General features: G+C 45.2%; 1 protein-coding gene across 25 annotated transcripts in view; it reads right to left on the bottom strand.

Annotated features, from left to right (window-relative positions):
* EPB41L3 (erythrocyte membrane protein band 4.1 like 3) overlaps window positions 1-27,119 on the bottom strand; it is a 971,190-nt gene that overhangs the window by 481,322 nt on the left and 462,749 nt on the right. For all 25 annotated transcript variants that reach the window (XM_069620665.1, XM_069620670.1, XM_069620666.1 and 22 more), the window contains exons 5-6: window positions 14,638-14,680; window positions 1,082-1,157 (exon numbers count right to left, since the gene is read on the bottom strand). In XM_069620665.1, coding sequence (XP_069476766.1) covers window positions 1,082-1,157; window positions 14,638-14,680 — 119 coding nt within the window. The remainder of the gene's footprint in view (window positions 1-1,081; window positions 1,158-14,637; window positions 14,681-27,119) is intronic.

Genomic DNA, 27,119 nt, shown 5'->3' with positions numbered 1-27,119 from the left:
ACGGTCCTGGTACTCGGCATCTCTCTTCCTCATCCCAGGGGGAGGAGGGGGGGGGGGGGGGGAGAAGGAGAGAGAGAGAGAGAGAGAGAGAGAGAGAGAGAGAGAGAGAGAGAGAGAGAGAGAGAGAGAGAGAGAGAGAGAGAGAGAGAGAGAGGTATGTGTGTGTGTCCCCGTCCATAAAGAGAGGATGTATGGCTCTGGAGTGTCTCTTAACTGGTGTGCATTGGCAGATGGTTATATTCTACAATGGTCTGGGGGATATCCAATTCTTTATCAAAGGGAAATGGGATATAATATGTCTCACCCAAAGCTGACTCCCCCCCACCCTCACTCCCAAAGTCTCTTCTGCCCAAGTGATCCTCCATCGCATATCCACCCCCAAGGTCAGCATCCGAGAGCAACAGCCTTTCCCTGGCCACCTGGGAGGAGGATATATTGAGTGTGGTTTCAGATTAGCTCTGCCACCCCGATCAAGTACGAGCATGCGATATTCTAAAGCATAACCAATTTAGCTTGGAGCAAAGAGCCTTTTTTTCTTTTAAGGAGAAACCTCAACGGATTTAGAAGGATTACAGAAAAGTCTGCATCTCACCGCAGAGTTCTGCGTGTAAAAATAACAGCTCCAATGAGCAAAACATTTCTATTTTGTAAGCAATTACATATCTTTATAGCCTGTGGGCCGAAGAGAACATATGAATAGAATCTGCTAACATATCTTCTGGCAAAAATTGTGCATCTAATGTTTAAAGATGGCATTGCTTCATAAAGAAGTAATTTGAATCCTTCCCAAAGGAGCAGAATGTCGCCTTTCAGTAACCAGCTAAGACAAGGTCCCATAGAGTCCAGGCTAATAGAGAAACAGGAAGGTTTGAAAGTCACAAAATTAAATGTCTGATCATTATTTTTAAAAGAGTTACGAAATAATGCAAAAGACAGAGGCAATCACAGGTATGGTATATTTTGTGCTTGCATGCAAATACCTGTATGATAATGTTGCATGTGCCATAAACCTGGGAATACAATTTAGAGAACAGGAAAATAAAGTCTGAATAACATGTTTAGCAGAAACTTTTTGAATTACCTGGTGATGTCTTCCGATAGCTGTGAAGGGTCTGGTGGGTAGAATTTCACATTAAAAGAAAAGTGCCATGCGCCACCTGTGAGAATATTACATTTGTTTATTTGATTTGCCATCTACCAAGATAGGTGCCATGTTCTATTACTGTGCATTAGGCAACTACAGATGTATGCATGTATTCTGACTGACAAAGCGTGCAAGAAATCGGAATGGTTATATTTCACTCAGAGCCAGGGCATAATGTAAAGCTTTTAGTCTAGCCACATTTGGATTTTTAAACATACCTTTCTTACGCAAACAAGCTATAGTTCACCAACCACAAAGGATGAAAGCAGGTACGGATCTTTTTTATGTTTTCTGCATCACCAGCATTATACTGACCATTCATATACCTCACAACACAAATTGATGTGTCTCAGTCCACTTAAGTATGAGTTTTATTGTTGTATTAGGTCTTTTGCCTGTGATCTATTGATCACTGGTAAAAAGACAGAATACTTTAGCCTGCAAACCACACCCCTTGGCGCACACGGGAGCGCTTAAGGGCTGACCGGTACTGCCAGAAGAGGGAAGATGCAGGTGTTGGTATCAGGTACGTTTGTGTCTGTGTATCTAGTGCAGGGGTGCACAACTGATTATGGCAGCGGGTCGATTGCAACTTACATGCTGCCTATAGCGGGCCAAAAAGTAAATGTGAGAGGGGGTGAAGGCGGGGCGGGAGGCCTTTTCAACACCCAATTTTTAATATACACATGGAAAAAGAATACCTTTAAGGTGTGCCGGTCTTTATTTGTATTTTAAACTTACATTTTGTAGTACACATTTTCCATTCCACTTTTATCATTTCTTTCTTTGTAAGGGACATATTGGCACTAGAATAAATATGCAAATCATACAGGATGAAAAGACTGCGCTCAAACATTTCACAAGTCATATTGGTTTAGATTTGGAAGGCACAAGCTCTGCCATTTTGCACAACAACTGGCATGGCTCCAAGTGACGCTCTCCCATGAACATCACTACAGCAGGTATGGGCACAATGGTGCACTCACATGAGCATCACTATAGCAGGCATGCATCACAATGACAGGACTGGACACACTGGTGCGCTCCATGAATATCACTATGGAAGGCAAGGGGCCCACAGTGATCTCCCAAGAAGATAACTATGGCAGGCATTGGCACCGTGGTGCTCTCCCATGAACATCACTAGGGCAGGCTTGGGCACCCTGGTGCTCTCCACGTACATTACTATGGAAGGCCTGGACACACTGCTATTTTCCCAGGAACATCAATAATGCAGGCATGGTCATCCTTATGCTCTCCCATGAACATCACTGTTAGGGAGAATTCTCAGAAATGTGCTAATTTCCTCCACATTCGAGACCCCGAGCAACTTTGCTGGATTTCGAGGACTTGATTTTTTCAACCTGGAGAGAGCGAGACCCCTTTTTCCCCCCCACTCTCTCATGTATTTTAATGCGGTTTTGAACTGTCTCTTTTGGTTGTGGAGTCTGACAAACTCCATAGGCATCATCATTTACATTTTGTCACACAGCACCTTCAGCGCAGTGGCACAGGGAAGTCTTTCAGATTTCCCAAAGGTTTAAATACCTTCTCTTGGATAAACTACTGTTTCCCAGAGCAGTAAAGTGAAATTGACTTTACTTACATTTGTAACTTTCTAGACCCAGCACACACTATCTTACAATAGGGTGCCAGAGGGGTTACCTAGTATTCCCTTTGTCTAGCTTATCCTGTAACATTTTTTATGTTACCCTTTTCTCACTGAATGGCTGGTGGCAGTGGTTTCGGTTGAACTACCATGGTGTGCATTTACCATAGGCTGCGTTCGCAACTGCAGTAAAGCGCCCATGGGTGCCCTTTTTGTAAAAATGGCCGGTCTTCTTTTTTCGCCATGTCTTTGTGGGAAGGTCCTTCCTGAGATTTACTCTGCGCGCCAAACCAGGTTTGGTCCCATTGTTCGTTTTGCCTTTGACGGGATTAATGAATAAAGCCTGCCTCTGGCTCCAGGGTGTCTGGGGTAAGCAGGAAGGGAGGGAGGTGCCCGAAACTCCCTGTGCTTAGACTCCTAAGAGACCCAAATGCACTCTTTGGTGATTGGCCGGCTGACTGTTCCGCAAGGACAGCCACCCTGCTGGGTGATTGACAGCTAGGCTGGAATGAATGGGAGAGAACTGAATAAAAGGTGAGGCTTTTGGCTTGGAAGGCAGAGTCGACCACTGGACGAAGGAACCGAAGAAGAACTTGAAGAGGACGTCTGCTGTAACTCCTGGACCGTTGGTTTGCCCAGTGAAGCCCTGCTTCATTGGCTAACCAACCCAAATATCACATCAGCAGCCACACAACAGCTGACCCCATTTGGAGTGTTTATCACAACCCACACAGGATCGAGGAGATTAGTCTCGACTCTATACACATTTCGCAATGACAACACAACCCTAATACAAAGGAAATATATGAAAAGGTGGGACACCACATTTGATAGCACTACATCCAAGGAGCAATGGGAACACCTGTGGGGTGCCATACCAAAACTAACTCGTTCCATTCAAACAAGGGAAATGTGGAATAAAGTGATGTTCCCCTGGCATTAAAACCCTGACCAGCTCCATACAATGTATCCGAGAGTCTGCCCTCTTTGTTGGAGTGGATGCAAAACTAAGGGGGACTGGGCACATATATGGTGGGACTGTCTTGCTTTACGGCCGTTTTGGGACGGGGTGAAATCACAAATGATAGGGATATTTCAGGAAACAGACTCCATTGATTTGAAGGTGTGGCTATGCAGCCTGTGGGATCCAAAATCTAAAACATATACGGAGGGGCAGAAACTAAGCCATATGATCCTTCTTATTGCAGTGGTTAGTGGTGGCAAAAAAATTTAAACAAAAACAGGTTCCAGCAAACCTGGACTGGCTCCAGTACAGGTTACTTACCAAATGTAACGTTCTTTCGATTGGATGTTCCTCCCAACTATTCCTCATCTTAGATATAAGTATCTTCCAGCTTACTGCTTTGGAAATGTTTCACCAGAGGGCGCTGTGCTCGAGCAGTGGCGTTGAATGTACCTCGAGGGCCGCCATCGAACATCAACGTCATCCATAGTATAAAGGGCTCGAGCCGCGCCCGTTAGCTTCAGTTCTGTTTTTACGATGTTATTTTCCGCCTCAGTTGACCAGGTATTTATTGACCTTTGGCTCTGAAGGATTTTAGAGTGCAAGTGAAGTAAACTGTACGTCGGGGTAGGCTGGGAGGATCAAAGAGGAATACGTGGGAGGAACATACAATCGAAAGAACATTACAGTTGGTAAGTAACTTGTTCTTCGAATGGATTGTGTCCTCCCACGTATTCCTCATCTTAGATATGCTCCAATAGCAGCATGAATTTGGAGGAGGGAGTATCAGATAAAAGAAGTTAGTCATGAACTGCATGTAGGACTGCTTTTTCAAAAAGACCCGCTTGAAATGATGTTGGATCCAGGCAATAATGTTTCACGAAGGTATGCATAGACGACCAAGTGGCCGCTGCGCAAATGTCCTGCACAGGGACATCCCTCTGAAGAGCCGTTGAAGTCACCATGGCCCTAGTTGAATGAGCCCTTAGTCCATATGGGAGCTCTTTTCCAGCCAACGTATGACATTCAGAGATTGCTAATATTATCCATCTGGATAGCATTTGTTTTGATACCACTAGACCCAATTTGTGCCGGTATATCCAACAAAAAGTTGGTCAGATTGTTGTAATTTAGCCAATCTGGAGATATAGAAACTGAAAGCCCTTTTTTGGGTCAAGCCTGTGTCCTGTGTAATCTTTCTTCCTCCTTACTTGCATGCGGAGGAGAGCAGAAAGAAGGTAATGTAATTTTCTGTGACCGGTGGAAGACAGACTATTTTTGGTAAGAAAGAGGGTTTGACTCCAAGGATGTCCTTATGGAAAATGGTGTGAGGGGGCTTACAAGAGAGCGCCTGCAACACACTCACCCTGCGGGCTGATGTAATTGCCACTAGCAGAATTGTTTTTAGAGTAAGAAGCCTTAACGGGCAAGAATGTAATGGTATAAAACATGCGAGAAACTTTAGGACTAAATTTAGATCCCAGACGGGTACCTGAAAAGGTGTTTGAGGAAACACATTTGTCAGCCCTTTCAGGAATTGAATAACCAAGGGCATTTTAAAATAGGATACCTCTTCTGAGGAGTGCTTGAAAATAGATAGCGCCGCTAAGTATCCCTTTATAGTGCCAACTTGGAGCCCCAAATTGGCCAAGTGTAACAAGAAAGAGAGTACCATCGCAGTATTACGCAGGAATGGATCCATATTCTTGTCCCTGCACCAGTTACTGAACGTGTTCCACCGACACAGGTACAAGGACTTTGTTGCTGGTCTTCTGGCCGAAAGCAAAATCTCCATTACGTCGTCCGGGAGGTCCCAATCATTATATCTCAGCCTCTCAGAAGCCAAGCGTGAAGGCTGAGTGTTTTGAGCTCTGGATGGAGAACCCGACCCTCCTCTTACGAGAGGAGATCCTCTCTTTGTGGAAGACGTATTGGAGGGTACTGTTAGGGAGAATTCTCAAAAATGTGCTAATTCCTCTCCACCTTAGAGACACCCAGCTCTTTTGCTGTACTTTGGGACTTTGTACGATCAAATCAATTTGTTTTCTGTGTTTGTTTCCTTTGGTTATGGAGTCTAACCAACTCCATAGGCATCATCTTTTTCATTTGTGTCACACAGCACCCTCAGTGCAATGAACACAGGGAAACCTTTTAGGCTTTCCCAAGGTTTAACTATCTTATCGGGGATAAACTACTGTTTCCCAGAACAGTGGAGTGAAATTGTCTTCACTTAGCCCTGTACATTTCTAGACCCAGCACACCCTATCGTACAAAAGAGTCCTGGAGGGGTTACTTAGTATCCCCCATGTCTAGTTACTCATGTAACAATCATACATTACCCTTTCCTCTCAGAATGGCTGGTGGCAGTGGTTTTACAACGAACTACCATGATTTTTCCCGACGACAAACTATTCGTAGCTCCGGCAACATTAAATCGCGGGAGCCATGTTTTTCAAGATGGTGGCCAGCCATTGTTGCTAAATTGGTTCCCAGTCTTCTTTTTTCGCCATTTCTTTGTGGAAAGGTCCTTCTAGGGTTTTTCTCTGCGTGCCAAACCAGATTTGGTCTCTTTGTTCATTTGCCTTTGGCGGGCTTCAGGAGTGAAACCCGCCTCTGGCTCTAGAGTGTCTGGGGTAGGCAGGAAGTGTGGGAAGTGCCCGAAACTCACCGTGCTTAGTCCCCTAGGAGACCCAAATGCACTCTGTGATGATTGGCTAGCTGACTGTCCGGCAAGGACAGCCACCCTGCTGGGTGAGTGACAGCTAGGCTGGAATGAATGGGAGAAAACCGAATAAAAGGCGAGTCTCTTGGCTTGGAAGGCAGAGTCGACCACTGTCGGCCAAGTTCGCATAGACAGAGAAGCTCTGCAAAGGACGACTTCTCCCTTTGCATTGGTAGGACCAATCCACTCCCAAGTAAGCCACCTGGACACTCATCCCAGAGCTGGTTGCATTTCCTTAGAGTGCTACAGGAAACCGTAGAGCCAGGGAGAGGGACAAGATTGTGTGCGTTACCTGGCCGAAAATGTTTGGAAGATCCTCCGGACTCCCACTACGTCGGACTGACCGAGTCTGACCCCCCCCTTCAGCTGTGTGTGGGACCTCAGAAGCAATGACAGTCCACCTTGACAGCCAGGACCAGCGTTGTTACCGGTGCGGTAGCTGAAACACGAAACAGCCACTGAAATTGAAGTTTGCCTGTTGCAAGCTTTTGACCAGTCCCAGTGCAGTGCAGGAGTCCCCAGATGTCCTCCCTCTTGTCCCCACGACTAAGGCACAGGAACAGCGAGATCTGTAGGAACTGCCAGGAACAGAAGTCATCGGCTGCATATTTTTCTTCATTGTAAGGTACTATAAAACAAGACAGAGAACTTACCTCTCACAGTGAAAGCGCTTGAAACTTTTGCAACTCGCAGGCCTAATCAGCTTGTGACCCACCATATGATTCTTCTTTTTGCAAACTACTTCTGAGAACTTGTGCCAAGACTTTTCCGTTTACTTATCAGAACCACTTTATCCTATCCAAGACTTTAGCCCATTGACTTTGGCCTAATCTATTGAATTGACTCTTCTGGTGAACTCAAAATATTTGCATTGTCTAAGATTATTTGTATTTCTTGTGTTCAAATAACTTTTTCCTTTTACCTACCTTTTTTTAAGAGTATACAGTATTGAAGTATATTAGTGTGTTAATAACCTATTGCTCCCTTCTGAAGAAGGCTTTATAACTGACTGATAAATACATTATTAATTGTTTATGCAAGAAACCTTGAGTGCAAGAGTTTATTTGAATACCTGTAACTGTGAATCTCACAATTCCCCTCTTGAGATAAGCCTGGCTGCTCAACACGCTACCAAAACTGTGTAGTACAGACTTATACCAAAGGTTGGTTTGCTCACACCTGTAGCCATAGTTGTGTGTAGTGTTCCCAGAGGGTACTGCATACAAACTTTGCATAACAGGTACCATGTTATCCTGGCCCAATCCGGGGTAATTGGAATCATGGTTTTCCTGCACTTTCTCAATCTCCTGATTACTTGACGAATCACGGGGACTGGAGGAAACGCGTACAGCAGTGGAAATTCCCAGTCCATCGCAAACTTGTCTCGTAGAGCTCCTCTTGGGGGAATTTCTTTTTAGCAGTACTGATCGCACTTCCGGTTGACCCCAGTCGCAAAAAGATCCACTTGAGGTGTTCCCCAAAGGGTGAAGATATCTTGAAGGACTTCCTGAGCTAGTTCCCACTCATGAGACACTACGCTCTGCCTGCTCGGAGCGTCTGCCGCCGTGTTCTGCTCTCCGGCTAGGTGAACTGCCAACAGAGAGATTCCTGCTTGTATTGCCCAGACCCAGAGCTGCATTGCTTCTCTGCACAGTGGAAGTGATCCTATGCCTCCTCTCTTGTTGAGGTAGTACATGGCCACTGTGTTGACCGTCATTATCATATCATTCTTTCCCCGTTCAGAGGGCAGAAAGGCTTTCAGAGCTAGTCTGATTGCCCTCAGCTCCAAAAGGTTGATGAGCAGTTTGGACTCTGATGGAGACCAACGACCGCTGATTGTAAGATCGTTGCTGTGGGCTCCCCACTCAGTGAGTGAGGCGTCCGTCACTACTATTATCTCTGGCCATGGTTGCCAACAAGATTCTCCTTTGAGGATATTGTCCTTCCAAGCCCACCATAGTAGATATTGAGCCACTATGGCCAGAACCTGCAAAGGATCTGACATATTCCCCGAAAAGTGGGACCATTGAGTTCTGAGGGCCCATTGAAGGGCTCTCATCCTCAATCTGGCCTCTGGCACCAGGAAAATGCAGGATGCCATGAGACCGAGTAACCTGAGGAAATCGAAGGCCGGTAGATGCTGGGCATTCTGGAACTTTGTTACCATCTGCAGAATGTGGTGAGCTCTCTCCTTGGGAGGCAAGGCTTTGCCCGAGGACGTATCCAGTATTGCTCCGATGAATTGGAGCTTTTGGACTGGTATCATTTGTGACTTCTTGAAATTGAGGGAAAAGCCCAGTCTGTGTAATAAGTGACAGGTCATCGTCAGATGTTCTTGGGTTTGTTCAGGTGAACTCGCCCTGATTAACCAGTCGTCCAGGTAAGGGTAGAGGTGAATCCCCCCTCACCTGAGACTCGCTGCCACCACCGCCATCAGCTTGATGAACACCCTTGGGGCGGAGGTCAAATCGAATGGCAGAACTCGAAACTGACAGTCAGATTTGCCAATCACGAACCTCAGGTACTTCCTGTGCTTGAGAGAGATTGGCACATGAAAATAAGCATCCTGAAGGTACAATGAAACCAACCGGTCTTGGAGTTGGAGTGCCTGAAGGATCTGAGAAAGAGTTACCATCTTGAACTTGTACTTCCTGAGGAACTTGTTCAAGTTTCTTAAGTCCAAGATGGGTCTCAATCCTCTGTCCTTCTTTGGGATAGAAAAGTAAGGGGAGTACCAACCCTTTTTCGTCTCCGCTACAGGTACATGTTCTATTGCACCTTTCTCTAGCAGGGTTAAAATCTCCTGCACAAGGAGCGGGTCTGGAATTTTGGCAGAGCTGGATCCCCGTGGATGGTTCCGAGGCCTTTGTCGAAAAGGAAGGCAGTAACCCTGGGCAACTGTTTCCAGTGCCCAAGCATCTGAAGTAATGCCCCGCCATTCATTCAGATCCTGAGTGATCCTGCGCCCCACCGGGGTCTTGTGGGTTAAGGTCTCAGAGTGGCTTTGTAGTGGCTGAGGGGACACTTTTTGCTGCTGGGGTTGATCTAACACCTTTTCCTCTTCCACCACGAGGGATTTTTCTTTGTTGTCCTTTGTGACTGGCCTGTCCATTCCCTCTCCTAAATGAGGAGTATAAACGAAAGGGACAACTCCTCAGATGACCCTGAGTAGGAGTGTTGTTGAGGTTGTTTTATAGAGGCACGACATGATTTAGCTGCCGCTTTTGAGGTCTGCAGCTTTTCTAAACTTTCGACTGCCTTGCTGCCAAACCACCTAAAGCCGTCAAAGGGCATATTGAGCAATCTGGATTGCACATCGGTGCAAAACCCGATTTTCTCAGCCATGCGAATCTGCGCATGACTGTGCTAGACACCATGGACCTGCTTATGCTATCAGCAGTGTCCAGCTCTGATTGGAGGCATTCCCCGATAGCCTCCTTTCCATCTCTGACAATTGCGAGAAAACCTTCCTGTTCCTCGCCCTCAGAGATGTGTTTAGCCGCTGCAGTCATACAATCCCCACAGGGTGTATGTGAACCTTGTGAGAGTGCAAGTCACATTCATGGATTTTTAAGGCCGTACTGCCCGAAGAAAAAGCTTTCCTGGCCCAGGCATCAATCCTTTTGTCGTCTTTATCCGGGGGAACAAAGTTTAGGCCGACTGTCTCGTAGATGTGGCCGCCTGCAACACTAAGTTCTCAGCCGTGGAATGTTTTGATAGGTATTCAGGGTCAGTTGAGGAAGGCCTATACTTTGCTACACATTTTTCATTTATAGCTGGGCTATGTGGCCATGACCCTTTTTTGTAATGTTTTATGAAAAGGTAGGACAGGGTCTTTTTTAGGGCCTTCATTGAGGATGTCTGTCATGTCATGTTGGTCAAAATGTGTGGAATTTGCATTCCATCCCATAAATTCAATAACTCTATTCATTAAGTTTCTGTACCCTGTGTCTGCATGGTTTGCAGGGTCGGGTCTATCAAAGTCTACCTCAGGGGAAGTATCCAGACCACTGGCTGTTTGTAGGCATTCATATAAATCAGCCATTTTAGAATTAGGGACTATTAATTCTTCAGGGACATCTCTATTCCCAAATTTCACTCCAGCCGGAGTAATGTCATCTTCAGAGGATTGCTCCTCAAAAATGGAAGTCATTGATCTGAAAAAGTCTTGTCTAGGCTGTGGCTGGTATACTTTTTCGACAGCCATCGATCTTGCCTACAACAAAGTTGTCGATTTCGGTGCAGGAATTAATGATGACCTCGATAACGGCATCGAGGTTATCAACGCTGGCTTCGATGCCGTCGAGGAAGGTGTCGACGCCATCTTCAAGGTCGGCTTCGAGAACGCCTTCGAAGGATGCATTGAAGTAACCTTCAACATGGACTCTGATGGCAGGTGGATTCCCGACGCTATCTTGACAGATGTCACCTCTGATTTATGCACCGGTAGGTCTGATTTTTTTATTAGGTGTCTGGGAAATATCCTCCGATGACACCCTTGACGACTTGTCGTCAGATCTTGCACGTCTGGCCTTTGACCTCCCACTGTCACTTGGAGTGAGTAGCGGCATGGTCTCCACGCGGTTTTTCCGGGGGGGTCTGGGCCGCATTCTCGAAAACTTTTCACATGGAGGTTCTGAAAGTCTCTCACTTTTCAGGGGAATCATGTTTGGAAGGGTAGGGGATGACCCTTGTGTCAGCCGACGAGGAGGAAGAAGGAGGAGATCAGTGTCGTCTCTTCTTAAATGTTTTCGACAAAGACAAGGAAGATTTCATCTAACGACTTCTTGATCTCAATTTCCTCGAGACTTTCCACCCTATTCCCTCGATTCTTTTAGTTTTCTCGAAGAAGACTTCGAGGATTCCTCCCCCACCACCAGTTTACCTCTATGTTCCTTCAGAGCCTTGTTGGTCATTGCCTGACGGGAACCACACTCGTCGACCCGATGGTCAGGGCCCAAATACCAGAGACAATTTCGACATTTTCTTCACACACTTCTGACATTTTTTAAGCCAGTTTTGGGCGTGGAAGGATACGACGATGAAGACATAATGACTAAAAAACGGAAGCGCCGTTTTCATAACACGAAGCAAGCTATCGGAAAAACAGAACTGAAGCTAACGGGCGCGGCTCGAGCCCTTTATACTATGGATGACGTCGATGTTCAACGCTGCTGCCTCGAGCACAGCGCCCTCTGGTGAAACTTTTCCGAAGCAGCAAGCTGGAAGATACGTATATCTAAGATGAGGAATACGTGGGAGGACACAATCCATTCGAAAGTGTGGAACTTTGCTTGCTACAATGGGCAACAGATATGATCCAAGGGGACCAAGCATCCTTCAAACGGGACTGGGAGAATGTGTTAATGTATCTACAAAGCGATTATTTGCTGCAATGGTGTCCACACAGAATGGGGATTCTGGATATTTTGTGAATGAAGCAAGAGACTATGTACGTAACAGCATCATACAAAACGATTCTCTGGCAGGGAGGGGGAGATCTACTGTTATGTACCCAATACAAATAACAATAACAAAAAGTACCCTTCCATCATCTGATAACACACCATTTTGTGCCATTTACATATCAATTCCTTAGCCAGGAGTATTATCAACCGAGTCAGGCTTTCCTTAAGTTTCATATAGCATCCAGGTGTTCAATAATATGCAATACCTGTTTGATATAATCATCTCTGTTGAGAAAAACCATACCACCTTCCTTATTAACATCTTTAATAATAATAATAGGTGTGTCTTTAGAAAGTTATAACAGTGCCTCTCGTTATTTAGAAGGAATCCAGAGGATATACCTAAAAAGCTATTATGCCCTAAACTAGGTCCAATCTAAATAAAGTACATGGGCGAATATGTGCATCAGTTGGATACCATACAAACTAAGCCATTCTCGTTGAGATGTTTAAATATGGTGAATATATCCTTGCATCTGAACCTCTATAGAGTATGGCTTACGGTGGAAAAGCATTGCTTGGCAGTTCTGATTCAACCTGAATGAGACTTCTGATGGGCTGGCACAAAGGATGCGTGCACTCAAAGGTCCTTGTAGGCCTAAAGGAATAGAGGTGGACAGGAACAATTGGGGACTACATGTATACGAATATGTACGCATTTGTGCTTGCCTAGAGATGTAAGGGTGTGTTTTTGTATCTGTATTTGTAACGGTGTGCATGTAATGCCTAACTACCACTCGATCACTCAATTAACCTAATCATGAGCTGCAACTGTAATTTTATTTTAATTTATTTATTTATTGCTCTTTGTATATTTATACTTGCATCTTGTATTTTCATTCTGATGAATGTTATCTTAATTTCATTTTTACATTTGTCTTAAGTTTTATACTAAAACACAATAAATGATAATAAAAAAAGCTATTATAATACTGAAGATTATGGGCCTCATTAAAAGTACAGCGGTGCAGGAAAAAGGGCGGTAAAGCAGTGATAACTCGGTTACCACTGCATTACAGCCGTACTCCAACTTTGGTGGTGAGGAGTAGGAAAAAATGCTGGAGGTAATTCCACCGCATTAACGACAAAAAACAGCCAAATCGGCAGAATTACTGCTGATGGCAATTCCATCGAAATCACCACAAAGTGGTATGGACTCCATAAATGGGGAGTCATACCACGACTTGTAATTTGGTGGTAATTTTGCCCGTCAAAGTGGCAGTAACAGTAAATTCTATTTGGCGGGCATTCCAGAGGATTTATCAGTGGAATACTGCCAAAGTTGTAATGAGGCTGTATGTGTTCACTGGCACATCAATGAGACCAGTAAAATACGCTAACTGATTACCCAAATGAGCTGCCTTCTTGCAGAGGCTTCACTTTACACTGACTGCCTCCCCTCAGAAAGTTTGCATGCTCAGGTAGTCCAACACTTGTGACCAAATGGGCAATGATTTCATGGGTGGGGATGTATTCAGAACTGACTTCACCCTCTTGACGAAAGCATGAGCACAACTACCCCCCACCCACACCCCCGCATGGGCAACCAATGATGCAGTGTCCCCAGTCCCTGCCTCCTGAGACATCTGCTTGAAGACCACCTTTCCCCCGGCAGACGTTAGGGGACTCCCAAGATGTTGCAGTCTCCTGCAGCAGGAACATCTCCTCTGCCTACGCTTCCTCCTCCTCCTCCTCCTTCTCTCTGCCCATGTCCTCCTGCACCTCTGTGGCTACCTCTTCTTGTTTCTCCTGGATAATCTTCATTCCACTCCCAACTTCAAGGCACTCTATCACATTCTGCAGGTCCCTCCTCGAGTGACTCTGCCTCTACCAGAAGCACCTCCAAATGGGTAGTGTGAGAAACCTGAGGCGTTTCTCCGATGCTATTCCCAGGGATCCCTGACTCAGGTGGCCAGGGGAGGTCCATTGCTCTTGGATCCCAACCCTGGGGGCAGACAAGCAAGGGAGGATCACCTGGGAGAGGGACCCTTGGAGACTGTGGGAGGAACGCCCTTGGACGAGACATGGTAACCCCCCGTTCCAATACATCCCTACCTGCATCCCCTCAGTCATTATGGGATATTCTCGCCCAAAACCCATTCACCCACAACAATACATCTACTCAGTTCACCCCGCCAAAAATGTATATAGTTTTCCCTTAAACCCTAAGGAAAACTACAACTCCCCCACTCCCCATTTTCAAACGAGACTAAGATGAAGAGGCAAAAGGGAACTATAAAGATTACCCATAGGAACCAATGCACCAGGGATTCCTTTGGACAGTCACCATTTGCCAACCCGTAACACCGTTTCCGCCACCTGACATTCCGGCGCTACCGAGATATCATGAAGCACCGGCACTGTTATTAACGGTGCCGGTGCTTCAGGGAAAAGCATGCTGGTAGGGGCTTGAACTCCCGGTAGGTCAGGGCTGCTGGGAGTTCCGTGCAACTACCAGCAAATGTACAGTTTGGCCGTCCGGAAAGGGTGCCAGTACATTGCTACTGGCAGTGTAATTTCCGGACCTTGCAATGAAGCCCATTGTGTTTTCTGAGACCTATTCCATCCTGATTAAGACTGATCAGTCACTTTCGAATGAAGACGCTAAACCAAATAAGTGGATCTAAATGTACCTCAAATAACAGAAGCAACATTTATTTCTAATGAGAAAAGTGATCAATTTTTTTCCCTCCAATTGGCTCAACGTTAAGATTTAACTTGAAGACTTACTTCGTACTTGCTTTTTGATTTCTTTTGAAGGATCCAACCAGTTCTGAAAATGGAAAGAACACAATTAAAACTTCGTAATTCAACACATGTAAAGAGCAGTGCATCATTAAATCCCTTTTCCAGAGTCTGAGCTGCCCTCACATTTGGAAAAACAATCAATGGTAAGGCAACTTGGCTTTCTGCTGCCAATTATGAATGGTCTTTGATCCTTGAATATAAATTAATAGTCTGCAGCTTATCCTTCTCAAAATATTCACACGTCAGTTTTTTACCCTCTTATGTGTAAAATTGGGTTGCTGCTCGTCAATAACCTAATTTGCACCAGACAGTAGATCTTAATCAGCAGAGCTAACTCGCAGTGACGACATGAAGGGTTTGCATTTCTAATCTGGATTCAACACATGCCAATATAACATTGTATAGGAAGTCTGGACACCCATGGGTTGAGATGGAATGACCATTTTAAACATAAAAAGCTGCTTGCCAAAACGTTTTCAACTTTTGTTGAATAAGTGTGGGAAAAATAGAAATTGGGCATTTTAACCTTGCATGTGCCCCTGAAATTTTCCATTTTGTGAATTGAATTCTAGTCATGTGAACAAGTACAACTGTTTAAGCATCAGACTAAGCATATGTTTGCCTGTTAGCCGGTTTATACAACCCACCTCACGGCCTAGATCTTTAAATCGATCCAGACTATGGGCCGCATTTTAAACTGGATCTTAATCCTATATAGCAGCCCTTTCTGTGGGATTTTAATGGTTTACTAGTCGGTAGTAAAAAAATAAAAGCATGCTGGCCGCCAATGAACATGGCATGGCATGGCAGCCGGCACTAGAACTGTTTGCTCTGCATTTGCCTGCTTTTTACAGGTTTAAAAAGCAGGCAGAATCCATGCACGTTCAAGCCTCTATGCCCACTTACAAATTAGATATTGGCACAGATGCTGGCTGTTTTCCTGTACTGAGTAAGGAAATACCAAGTGGATTTCCTGATCCTACTCCATATAGAATAACTATTCCAAAATCACACGTTTTACAGACGACAGAGGATAGCCTGTTCCTCATCTGTGCCATTTTTCAATTTCTTGCAAAATGAGGCTGTATCTATTCAATCGGCAGTCTGCATTTGGGCGTACCTTTCAACTATTATACAATGTAGATCACTTAACAATACAAACAGTTTGTTGTGTAGCAATGTTTTCAACAAACTATGTGACAAAATAAATAGGTTTTTAGTTTTTGGAAGGGTAAAACATACAGACAGGGGTAACTGGCATTCCAAGTTTAGGGCTACTCCCTGAACTCTGGTCCTGAACCTTGAAGGGTAGTCCCACTTGTCCCCCCTCCGTAGCCTAAGCGTACTACCCCGGAAACAAGTAATGTAGGACTGATTAAAGGCTACAACCTCTGAAATATGAAGCCTATAACGAGCGCCAATCTTTTTGTTAACGTACAGTCCAGAGTGTGGCTTTTCCCCAGACCTTATGGACCTCGGTCAAAACATCCTTTTGGAAGAACATGCCGGTGCGCTCCCGAGGAGACAAGGTGAACTCCCCCTGAAAGCATCCCTTCTTGCGGAGGGGGGGTGCCTCAGGTACTGGAACCTCCAGGAGAACCATCATGCCCAGTACCCGGTCATGAAAGGCCTTAACAGATCATTGCTGGTCATTGCCATCCTGACCTCCTTGCGTGTCTGGCTTTGCTGAATACTTGTCTATTGGAGACAAGGGCGGTGGGGGCGGTAGGGCTGGAGGTGGGCCAACTGGTAGAGGTGGGACAACTGCCAGAACAACTGGTGCTGCGACAGGAATCGTTGGCACAGAATTCAGCACTGGGGGGCAGATTTCCTTAAAAAGACCTCTGAAATATTCCTTCTTGGGGTCGGAGTGCATGAGCTTCTGAAATTTTCCAAAGACGGCATCCTCCGCCGAAGGCTTAGACACTGTGGCAGGCGGAGCCCTCTCATGAGAGGAATAACTCCAGGGCCGCAAGGGAAAGGGCTGCCAAGAGGGGCCCTCACCAGCCGGCTTGACATAGATCAATGGCGCAGACGCCACGGGGAGCGAGACCGAGTGCTGTAATGGCATCTGAGCGTTCCAGTCAAACTGGACGAAACGGTGCACAAGGAAAACGATGTTCACCCAAAAAAATGCTCCCAACGCGGATGGCGTAGGTGTAAGGGAAGAGTCCAAAATGGCTGTCGTAGTTCGCGCGGGAACGGGCGCCATTTTGTCAATGCCTGAAGAGAACCGCGTCACATGTGTAAGTGAGGCAGGGGTCTCCACAGACGGTTCAAGGGTCTGGACTTTAGCCTTGACACAAGGAACCTTACTGTACTGTGTGGCATAGGATGTTTCTGAGACATACTATTAGCCAAATTAGCCTCTGAAAGAGGAACCTCGGCCACGCCGGTAACAGAGGAATTACGGTCAGCGATCACCACTAGAGCGGGAACGATGAGGAACCCACCTCACCAACAAGACCTTACCAGGCTTCTCAGTTCTGTCGGTCACCTTAGCCTCTGATAGAGGAACCTTGGACCAGAGTCCGGTACAGCTCCCTCACGAGGCGCCTCAAACCTTGGTTTGGTACAGAAAACCTCAATTGAGGCCTCAGGGCAAGCCCGGTGTCTGAATGGGAAGCTCCAGACAAGGAGACCTCGAAGCAAGCTCTGGTACCCACCGCCTCAGAAGAACTGGGCTGTTGAATAGCCCCCACAGGAGGGGCCTCAGATTGCAATCCGGTGTGAGCAGGCCCCTTAGGGAGGCCCTCTGTGAAAACTCTGCTGCTTTTCTTAGGCCTGGAAGGCACCTATGGGGAAACCCCGGTAACAGAGCTTTTGAGGCCCCTCCTGGACCGGGAAGACCGCAGGAAGGAGTCCCCCTAAAAACTAAAGAATTTACCGGGCGTCTCTTCTTCTTGTCGATGGAACTCTGAAAATGCGTAGGAGGAACACGCTGAGAAACCTCCTCCCACCGCTCCAGACGACTTTGAAGTGCCCGCACCGAAAGGGAATCGCAGTAGAAGCACGAGTCCCCACCGGTGATCTGGACCCAAACACTCTAAACAAAGAGGATAGGGATCCGCCCTAGCAAAGCATCGTTCAAAGGAAGAACAAGTAGGAAAATCTAACGGAAACGGCATAGACGGACTACCACGCAACTGCTAAGCCAGAGCAGGAGACAATGACACTGGAAGGAAAAAATCTTCCGAAGATGCAAGTGCGCCCAGTCCCGAACGTGAGGAGAAAAGGACCGGGCGATGCGCTGGGCAGAGCCAAGGAGAGCGGGGTTACGGCCGCGTGCGATACCCCGCATAAAAAGAGGAAGGACACATTTCTGAAAATGTTATTCTTTTTACAAAGTGCTCTGGGCCTGTCCCACAGGACAGAGGAATGTCCCATAAGTATGGAGGAAAGGGGACGGGACGTAGGAGTAGAAGCTTTACAAATAAATACCTTGAATTGTTTTCTTGGTTCAACTGGAAGCCTCTCAACATTGACTTCATATGTTTGCTTCTCAACAATTACTGTAGCTGACACATATTGGAGGAATCGCAACATACCCATAATTGGACTCTACTCCCAACCAGGTTTGCATAAGTCCCCCACCTTATAAAGGTAAAGTGGGTATTGGTCGAGAACAAGCCTGTTGTCAAGGGTACAAATTAGACTGCTTTAACAGGTGTCCTTCTGCCTGCTGATATCATGTCCAGAGTGCCTTGTCTGCAGGAAGTGAGAGGTGCAAAATACAAGATGGCGAAACCCCTCTGTGGCCTGAAGCTCTCCAATGGGGAACACTACTAACTCCGCCTCCTTCCTCTGTCTTCCTACATCAAAAGGTGCCCAGCAATCAGCAACCTGGTGTGCTGTGGCCATTGTCATAAGAGGAATGTTGTTGATGCATACAGTTAAAAAGCCACCTCGATCTGTTAGATCTGTGTTCCAGCATCTGTGTTCAGGAATGCACATATGACCTTTGAACAGTTGCTGGGGATGTCAGGAGACGGTCACAGAATGATCCAAAACAGGGCAAACCCGATGCCACCTTTCGGCCCAGCTTCCAGTAAAGAAGGTTGTAATAATCAGAGCATAGATATATAATATTTCCTCCCCAATCGTTAATACACCTGCATACACTGCAGTCAATTTCCACACAACAACATTAGACTAATTACCGTGGGTGCCAGTACACAACATTCGTAAATAACCCATCTTGTGAAAAATCTTGTGTCAGTCCACCCCATTCCGTAGCAAACAGCTATATTATTACAGTACAATAGATGGGTAGCTCTAATCAGATCTATCCTTATTAAAATGTCTGTCATAGTTGACCGGTGTTTAGACCAGTTTACCAAGTCAAAAGTAGCTTGCCAGTCAATAAAAGTGAGGTGCAGGGAGGACCTTCTTTACAGCTACATATATCTGACAAAATAGACAATCTAAACTTGGGTTAAATAGTGCATTGTCCCTGCCTTAAGCCTACTTTGATAACTGATAAAGGTTTCTCTTCAATTGGCTCTTCTAATTCCAAGAGCAGTAGTTTCCCATACACCTTCCACACAGAAAAGAGGCGACTATTTTTGTATGCCCCCTTCTTTCTTGAAAATTGGAACCATCAAAGAACAAAGTCTTGCTGATGCTTGGCTGGACAAGAAGGAGCCAGATCTATGTATACCATCAATGTTTTTGAGTACAGTCTTCGAGAAGATCAAAAATGAGTTCTTGAAACAGAACCCTTTCAAAGGAAGGGGGCCAGGAAATCAGTTAGGATACTCAAGTATATCCCATATCAACCCACTGAAACACCAATGGATGTGGTCTGTTTTTACAAATAGATTAATGTGCATAAACATGTAAATATCTGCCATATATGGTAGTCGATTTTCATAATTTTTTTATTCATGTCGCGTTGTTGATCTAATGTTGTATTTCATAATTCCGTGATTTATGCTGGCAACTAAAATGTGTTCAATACAAATAGTGGTCTAGCTCCGAGGGCAGTTGCTTATATATTTTTCTTAAAACATATATCTTAGGCTTACTCAAACTACTATGGAACGCAACTCGTATGTAGTGAGTCGTAGGATATGACTGGGTTTTTCCTTAAGATTCCTTTTGGTGTGGAAATATAATAATGATTTCTAAAGATTTTAGTGAATATTGGTCCTGGACTTACTCTTAACGCCTACTTCTGATATTTCCATAAAATGCAGGAGTTCCTGTTTCACTATTGTGATACGTTTACCGACCACTGGCTGTTTAGATGGGGTTGACTTTCTAGTCCCAAAGACAGTGGGCCTCATTATAAGTTAGCCGGTTCAGAAACAATGGTGCCGGTAAGTCTAACGCGATCATTGTTTCCGTACCGGAAAACTACAAGTATGCCTGCCAGAGCCACTGTGCCCGACAGGTCTGACCATGACGGACGCAGCGGCCACGTTAGGAAGACTTGTCACGGGAGCACCAGCACCGTCGGTAACCATTCCCAAAGGTTAGGACTCTATGGGAATGGAGATTAATGAAATTGCCAGCGCCTGACTTCCCGGCCGCCGGAATTGGAATAGCCCGGTGGCATCGGGAAGTCAGGTGCTGGTAATTAATTCTGAGTCCGACGGCAAACCGGAATACGTTTATTTGCTCAATCTACCAGATGTGTACTCACAGGGTGAATAAACTATCAGGACTAAAACTTGAATCAAGGCCCTCAATTCTACCAGTAAGGCTAGAGCCTCTGCTCTATTGAGCCTTGTATATGGTAGCATCGGCACATTTCCCTGAAGGTAAGAAAAGAAACACATGCCAGCTTTATGTGTTAAGAGTAATGTAAGAGTAATGTAACAGAATACACCAAGAAAAATTCCCATCCTTATTAGCAGAAGTGTTCTAATAAGACAAGGCATCAAAACTCATTTTCACAAAATAGTTCATATATCTGAAACTTGAGTCCATGCTACAGATCAAAACAATAAGGCAATAAAGTGTGATAGGATCAAGGCCATAAACCTGTAGTGGGTGAACAGGTAGCCCCCCCCCGGCCTGGGTGGGCAGCATACCAGGGTTTACACCATAGCCAATCCTACCCCAGAAGAAGGGTGTGGGAGGTGGGGCAGTCAGTCCTTGAAACAACCTTATTCTCCTTGAATGTTAATGTGGGTACCACCCTCATTCACGAAAAAGCCTCTCAGTATGATTTGTACTTCGGAACAGCAACTCCCTAAATGCACCTTGTTGCAACCTAGAAAACCTTGACCGGAACTAGGCAAAAGTAATGCAAAACAAGAACGGACAGGGATTTTTCTTGCCCAACAGAGATGAGATACCAAACACCCGACTTGCCCAGATGGACCCCAGGCAAATGGTGGAAGTACAGAAAATGAACTCAGATGAGAAGGGACTGCAGGGGGATCAGGAGAGACACAGGAATCCTCCACAAACTGAAGAAGCAGCAAAACTCACTAGCATATGAAGAACACCACAAGGAGATGAACAGCCAGAGTGGGTTTATAGTCATTCCGTCGAAAAAAAAGGAACGACATACCAAAGCATCTAAAAAAAAATCATCGTATGCCAAAGCATCGACAGTCTTTCTTTAACATGGAAAAGTGCCTTTTCATCTAAACCAGTCCATCGAAAATATATATGGACTGGTTTCAAGGGAAATGCACGTTTACATGTAAAATATAGCATTACAATGCTTTTTTTTGTAACTTTAAAACGTTACATGGAGCTGTCCAGTGCTGAAATTTCGGCACTGGCCAGCTCCTTGTAACGTTTTATTTTATTTTATATTTAGGGGAGGGAGGGCTTCCCCACCAGCCCCTCCAAGCCCCACGCCCACCCCCCTAATCCTAACGTAACTGTTAATCTAACCCTAGCCCCAACCCTAATGTAACCCTTAATCTAACGCTAGCCCCGAACCCTAACCAGAACCCTAACCCGAACCCTAACCCAAACCCTAGCCCCAACCCTAACGTAGCCCTAACGTAACCCTTAATCTAACCTTAGCCCCAACCCTAACCCTAATGTAACCCTTAATCTAACCCTAGCCCCAACCCTAACCCTAGCACCAACCCTAACCCTAATGTAACCCTTAATCTAACCCTAATGTAACCCTTAATCTAACCCTAGCCTCAATCCTAACTCTATCCCTAATGTAACCCTTAATCTAACCCTAGCCCCAACCCGAACCCAACCCTAACCTCTAACCCCTAACCCTAATTTAACCCCTAATGTAACCCTAACCCCACTAATTTCGATGGATCTATCAAATTATATACAACGAAATGGCTATTCGATGGAATGGAATTTCGTTGCAGATAATTCGATGGTTTGGAATTAGATGCTTTGGTGTTCGATGGATTGACCAGATACCCCAGAGTGAGAGGCTGCTACCTTGCAAAGGGACACTAAAAAGGGGGGTGGGGCTAAGAAGAGTTTTTAAAGCTTTGAACCTGTGTAACCCAGCCCCGGATAAAAATCTAGCCACAGACTGACCTATAGAGAAAGGTGAGCGCTGGAACCACTAAAACAGGGGAAATCGAGCCGGGAAGAGAACTGTATAAAAGGAGAGTGAATGAGAAACAGTGTGTGGGTTGAATCGATGAAGACAGGAGGCATGGAGGTGGGTCGAGAGACCGGTTGGTGGAGGGATGATGGAGCATAAAATTGAAGAGTTGGTGGCAGATTTGCTGTAGAGTGCAGGTGAGGTATTATTTGTGAGAGAGAGTGGTATCAGTTAAGTGTAGTGTGCTGAGGAGGGTGTGTGTAAAGGTGAGTAAAAAAGAGTGAGAAGGAGAGAAGTGTAGGGGTATTTAGAGTAACAGTAATAATGAGAGTGCATGGTGTGGAGACAGTGTAAGGTGTTAGTGGCAGTAGTGGGGAGGATACAGTGAAACAGGAGAGGGTGAAGAGAGTTATAGAATTAGAGCACAGAGGCGTGCTAGAGGATTATGATGTGTAGAGAGGTGCGAGCAGGTAAAGGGGAGCTAATGGAAAGATGCAGGACAGTTTCCTGAACAGACACAAACATCCCGAAATCAGCTAACCGTGTACATTATAAAAACTCATGAAAGAAATAGAATCCAGAGCAGTGATATTCTTGCTTAGGGAAAATCTCTTGAGGGGAGATAGTAACACAAACATAAAAAGTGGTAGTGATGGAGTCGGTGTCTGTGATACAAATCCCCGCTCTAAAATCAAGACTGGAATGATCCACAATACGAAAAACCTGCTACCATCTGTTTAATGTTGACTCAGCTACAACCCAAAGAAGTCGTAATAAATAGAGCAGAGCTCAAATTGTATTTAAGTTGCCACCAGCAAGGCATAAGAAGTCAAACACTCCATTAATTATCCACATGCACACAGCACACTATTTTATTTTAACCAAGAGTCAATTATTTCTTGCCAATGGCTATTGGCAAGTCCAAAGTGTGAGGCCTCAATAGAGATAGGCCCTCTTCCTACAAGCTGTTACTTTCAGATCTATGCCAAACCCGCTTTGGATGTGGAATGTTTCGTACTATGTTGAAGAAAGCCATAAATGTATAGATATTGTTTGTGTACTGTTGATACTGTTAATATAGTTGATGAAGCAATATTCTTTTGTATGTAGTCTATGTCGTTTATGGGGTAGCTAAGTGTATCCATTTAGCATGGATAAGGAGATGCCGTGTACTAGCAGTTATGAATTTATTTTTTTTTTTTTATTTATTGTGTTAACCATTTGGTTTTTACAAAAACAGTCTTTCTCCTTAGGACACCACTTGCTTTCGTCGTGTCGAGATTTGATCAACCTCGCCCGGACTATTGCTCCGTGCTGACTAGTTGCTCGCGTTCGGCCGGGGTGTTTGCCCTTCTAAGGGCCACGTCCAAGAATTTAGCGGTCATCCTAGACCATCTGGGCGAGTCTCCAGCAATTAGCCTGTTCCAGCGGGTTTCTTCATCAAGGCTGATTTCATTTGATGCAAGTGGTGCCAGATATACTAATCTTTCTGTTGTTAAGGCTGTACATGACATTAGGAGGTGGTGGATTGTTTCCTTTTGGGTGGGGTCTCCACATAGGCGACATTGATTGTCTAAGGCGCCCTTCCGGGCTGCTAGAATTTCCCTTGTATTTAATAGATTCAGTCGTGCTCTCATAAATGTCTTCCTTAGCTTCTTCTCCGGAAATTTTTCGCAGTATTTTAGCGGCTCCCTCAGCCGATTATGTGTGGGAGGTAGATGCTTTAATGATCTGTATTGGAGGACTCTTTCGGCAGTGTTAATCCAGTCTTGATCGGCCAGTTTCCTCTTTACCCTTCCAGGGTTATTGAGAAGTGTTTCGGCTGAGCAGGCCACCGCTTCCAGTTTTTCATGTATTTTATTTACCCAGGTCAGAAGCGGTTTGCTGGAGCCCTTTGTAATTTCGATTTTTATAAGCTGGAAAATTGGTAACGAGTCTGGAGACAGAATTTTTCTGTACAATTGGACCGCACTCTGGGTTACCACTGCGGATAATGATGATAATCCAAGCTCACGACGAATCGCTGGCGTGGGTGCAGATTTTGGGAGTGCTAGGACAGACTTCCACAGGTAACCTTCCAGCTTAGGCCAAATTTCCGCTGGTAGGGACAGATTTGCCGCCATTCCATAAGTTAAAGCTGGTATAACCTTAGACTTATAGAACTGAATAGCTGGTGTCCATGAAAATTTGCCGAATTTATTGTCCACAGCACGGGTTTGAGATGTAAGGCTGCAGGTTTTTTTCCATAATGAATTCAGAAGTGAGTTGTCTTTCAATGAGTTATCGATCATTACGCCTAGATACTTAAATTCGTTCACTGGCTCAATTGTAGTTTTGTTCAGGTGCCATTTGTATGTTTTCTTGTGATCTTTCGAGGTTTTATAAAAGGAGATGATTTTTGTTTTCTGCGAATTGATCTTTAAGTTGTTGGCCTCCATATACGTCGATAAATTGTCGATCTGTCTTTGAAGTCCGATGGCCGTTTGATCCAGCAAGATCAGATCGTCCGCGTACCACAGTCTAGACATTTTCACATCACCCAGCTTCGGAGGAAACGCTCGAACCGATTCTTCAGTCTCTTGAAAATCGCCAATAAAGGCGGTGAAGAGCGCTGGGGCTAGGGGGCAGCCTTGTTTGACCCCTCTTTCTGTAAGGATTGGATCCGATAGACTTCCCTGCTGACACAGCCTCACTCTTAGCGATGTTTTTGAGTGGAGGGCCTTGATAGGGTCCAAGATTGGTTTAGGGCACTTCCAGTTTTCTAGCTTTGCCCATAATTTGGCTCGATCCACCGTATCAAACGCCTGGGATAGGTCAATCATGGCCATGTGTACTCCAGGGGCACCACCTTTGACTCTCGTTTTGATGGTATTCAGGATTAGGATATTTATCGCTGTTCCCGCTCCTTTTTGGAATCCGGTCTGGAAAATATCAAACAGTGGCGCTTGTTTGGCCCAATCTTTAAAGTAGTTTAGTGTCAGTGAGGCAAATATCTTCCCAATAATGTCAAGTAGGACAATCGGTCTGTAGTTGTTTGGGTCCGATCTGATCCCCTTTTTATAGATCGGCACAAGGAGCGCCTCTGTCCAGGTCTCCGGGATTTGTTTTTGTTTACGGCATTGCTCGAACAGCTCACAAATCAGGCCCGCCCAAGCTTGGGGATGCTGCTTCAAATCTAGGTTGGTAAGGCCGTCCGGTCCGGGGGCCCTCGAGTTCTTCAAACGTGAAATTGTGCTCGCGATGTCTTCCAAGACAGCCATGTTCACCCAGGGCTCGCTCTGGTCTTCTTGTCGACATGGAGCTGGACTCTTCAGAGCGCCGGCTGAAGGCAGGGCGTACAGCTCAGTGAAATGTAAGCTCCACTGCTGTTCAGTGACGTTGCTTACAATCTGGGGTGGATTCTGGCCATTGACCGTTTTTAGTATAGACCAGAAGTCACGGCCACTCTTAGAGATCCCGATTTTCAGCATTGCCTCTGCGTCTTTCTGATATAAATTTTGACGTTCTTGAATGAGCCATGCTTTATATATTGTTTTCCCCCTTTGGTAGGCTTTCCAACATTCTTCATTGTTATTTTTTGCAGCTACTCTTTTTAATCTTCTGATTTCTTTGCGTTTCGTTACAACCGCAGCATTATAGATGTGGACATGTGGAGGTTGATGTCGAACTTTCCCACCAAAGTTCACTTTGTGTGGTATCAATAATGATACATATTCCGGACGCTGGACTTCTGCACCCTTGTTGGGGAATGGTCGTTTTTTGCACAATCTATCCTTTACTTCACTTATGTTGTCCGAGGTCAGACGGATTCGGTTTTGCTGCTTGTTCGTGTCGATTTCAAAGGGATAGATTGGACGGTCTTTCACTTCACCACTCCAAGATAGGTGCAGCAGGTTGTGGTCACTTTCAGTTGTTCTTTTGACTCTGAAGCCTTGGAAGTATGGAATTAAGCCCTCTGAGATAAAGATGTAATCTAGAACAGCAATAGACGATTCTCTTTCCCAGGTGGGGAATGACGTACCTCCTTCTTGGAGTGTGGCTGCATTGCACAACTGTCTAGACCTCATCAGGGCTAGCCATGCAGTGCCTCTCTCATCAGATTTTCTCAGGGCTGGGCACACCCTCTCGTCAGTTGAGCATGATCCACATTTGGCATTCAGATCCCCACAGATGATAATGTTGGGGATATCGTGACTGATTCTGATGTCGTCAATGGTGTCAGCGACCTGATTGCAGAAGTCTTTTATAGCAGTTTTCTCGGGGTTCCAGTAAAGATTGAGTATGGCAAGGTCAGAGCAGGGCCTCCCCTTCTCGCCCTGGCCTTGATGGTACCAACTGGCCATTGTGGCTAGCATGCCGTACTCCTCTCTGATTTTCTTTTTCATAGTGATTCCTGAGCCCAGACGTACAGCAGTAAGGAGTCCGCCTGATGGCCTGCCCACTGTGGGTTTCTGGGCTGGAGATACCTCAATTATGAATCCTTCCAGCGATGGTTTGTCTGTTAACCACGTTTCTTGGAAGCAGATTAGATCAAATTTATTCCAATTTGTACCACTTGGTTGGGTTAGGTGGTGGTACCCTCTCGTATTCCATGATGCCATCTGAAGCACCGTTTCTTCCCAGTGTTCGGCTTTGTTGGTGGACGGCTTCCTTGTAAAGACGGCATCACGGATTAACTGCTAATCCTTTTTCGTCCTGCCGAAGGTATCAAATTATTATGAATTGATAATTAATTAAATTGTGGTTAAATTCTATGGCAGCAACCAATGTGACATAGATTTGTATACGTTTTAACTTGTACTAATGCTTTTTTTTGTGTTTGTTTTAAACCTTCATTTATTATAAAAATATAAATTATTGCTAGACAAGGTCACAGGGAAATCATAAAGAAAAAAGCACAGTGATACAGAGAATACAGTAGTGATATTAGAAACATAACATCTTATGAGAGTAGGAGTTAAAAGCGGTCACAGTT

This window comes from Ambystoma mexicanum, chromosome 5q (genome assembly GCF_040938575.1).
Source record: "Ambystoma mexicanum isolate Mex_15411 chromosome 5q, UKY_AmexF1_1, whole genome shotgun sequence".
NCBI lineage: Eukaryota > Metazoa > Chordata > Amphibia > Caudata > Ambystomatidae > Ambystoma > Ambystoma mexicanum.
The sequence above is the reverse complement of the archived record's forward strand: the minus strand, read 5'-3'. Positions and strand labels throughout refer to the sequence as shown.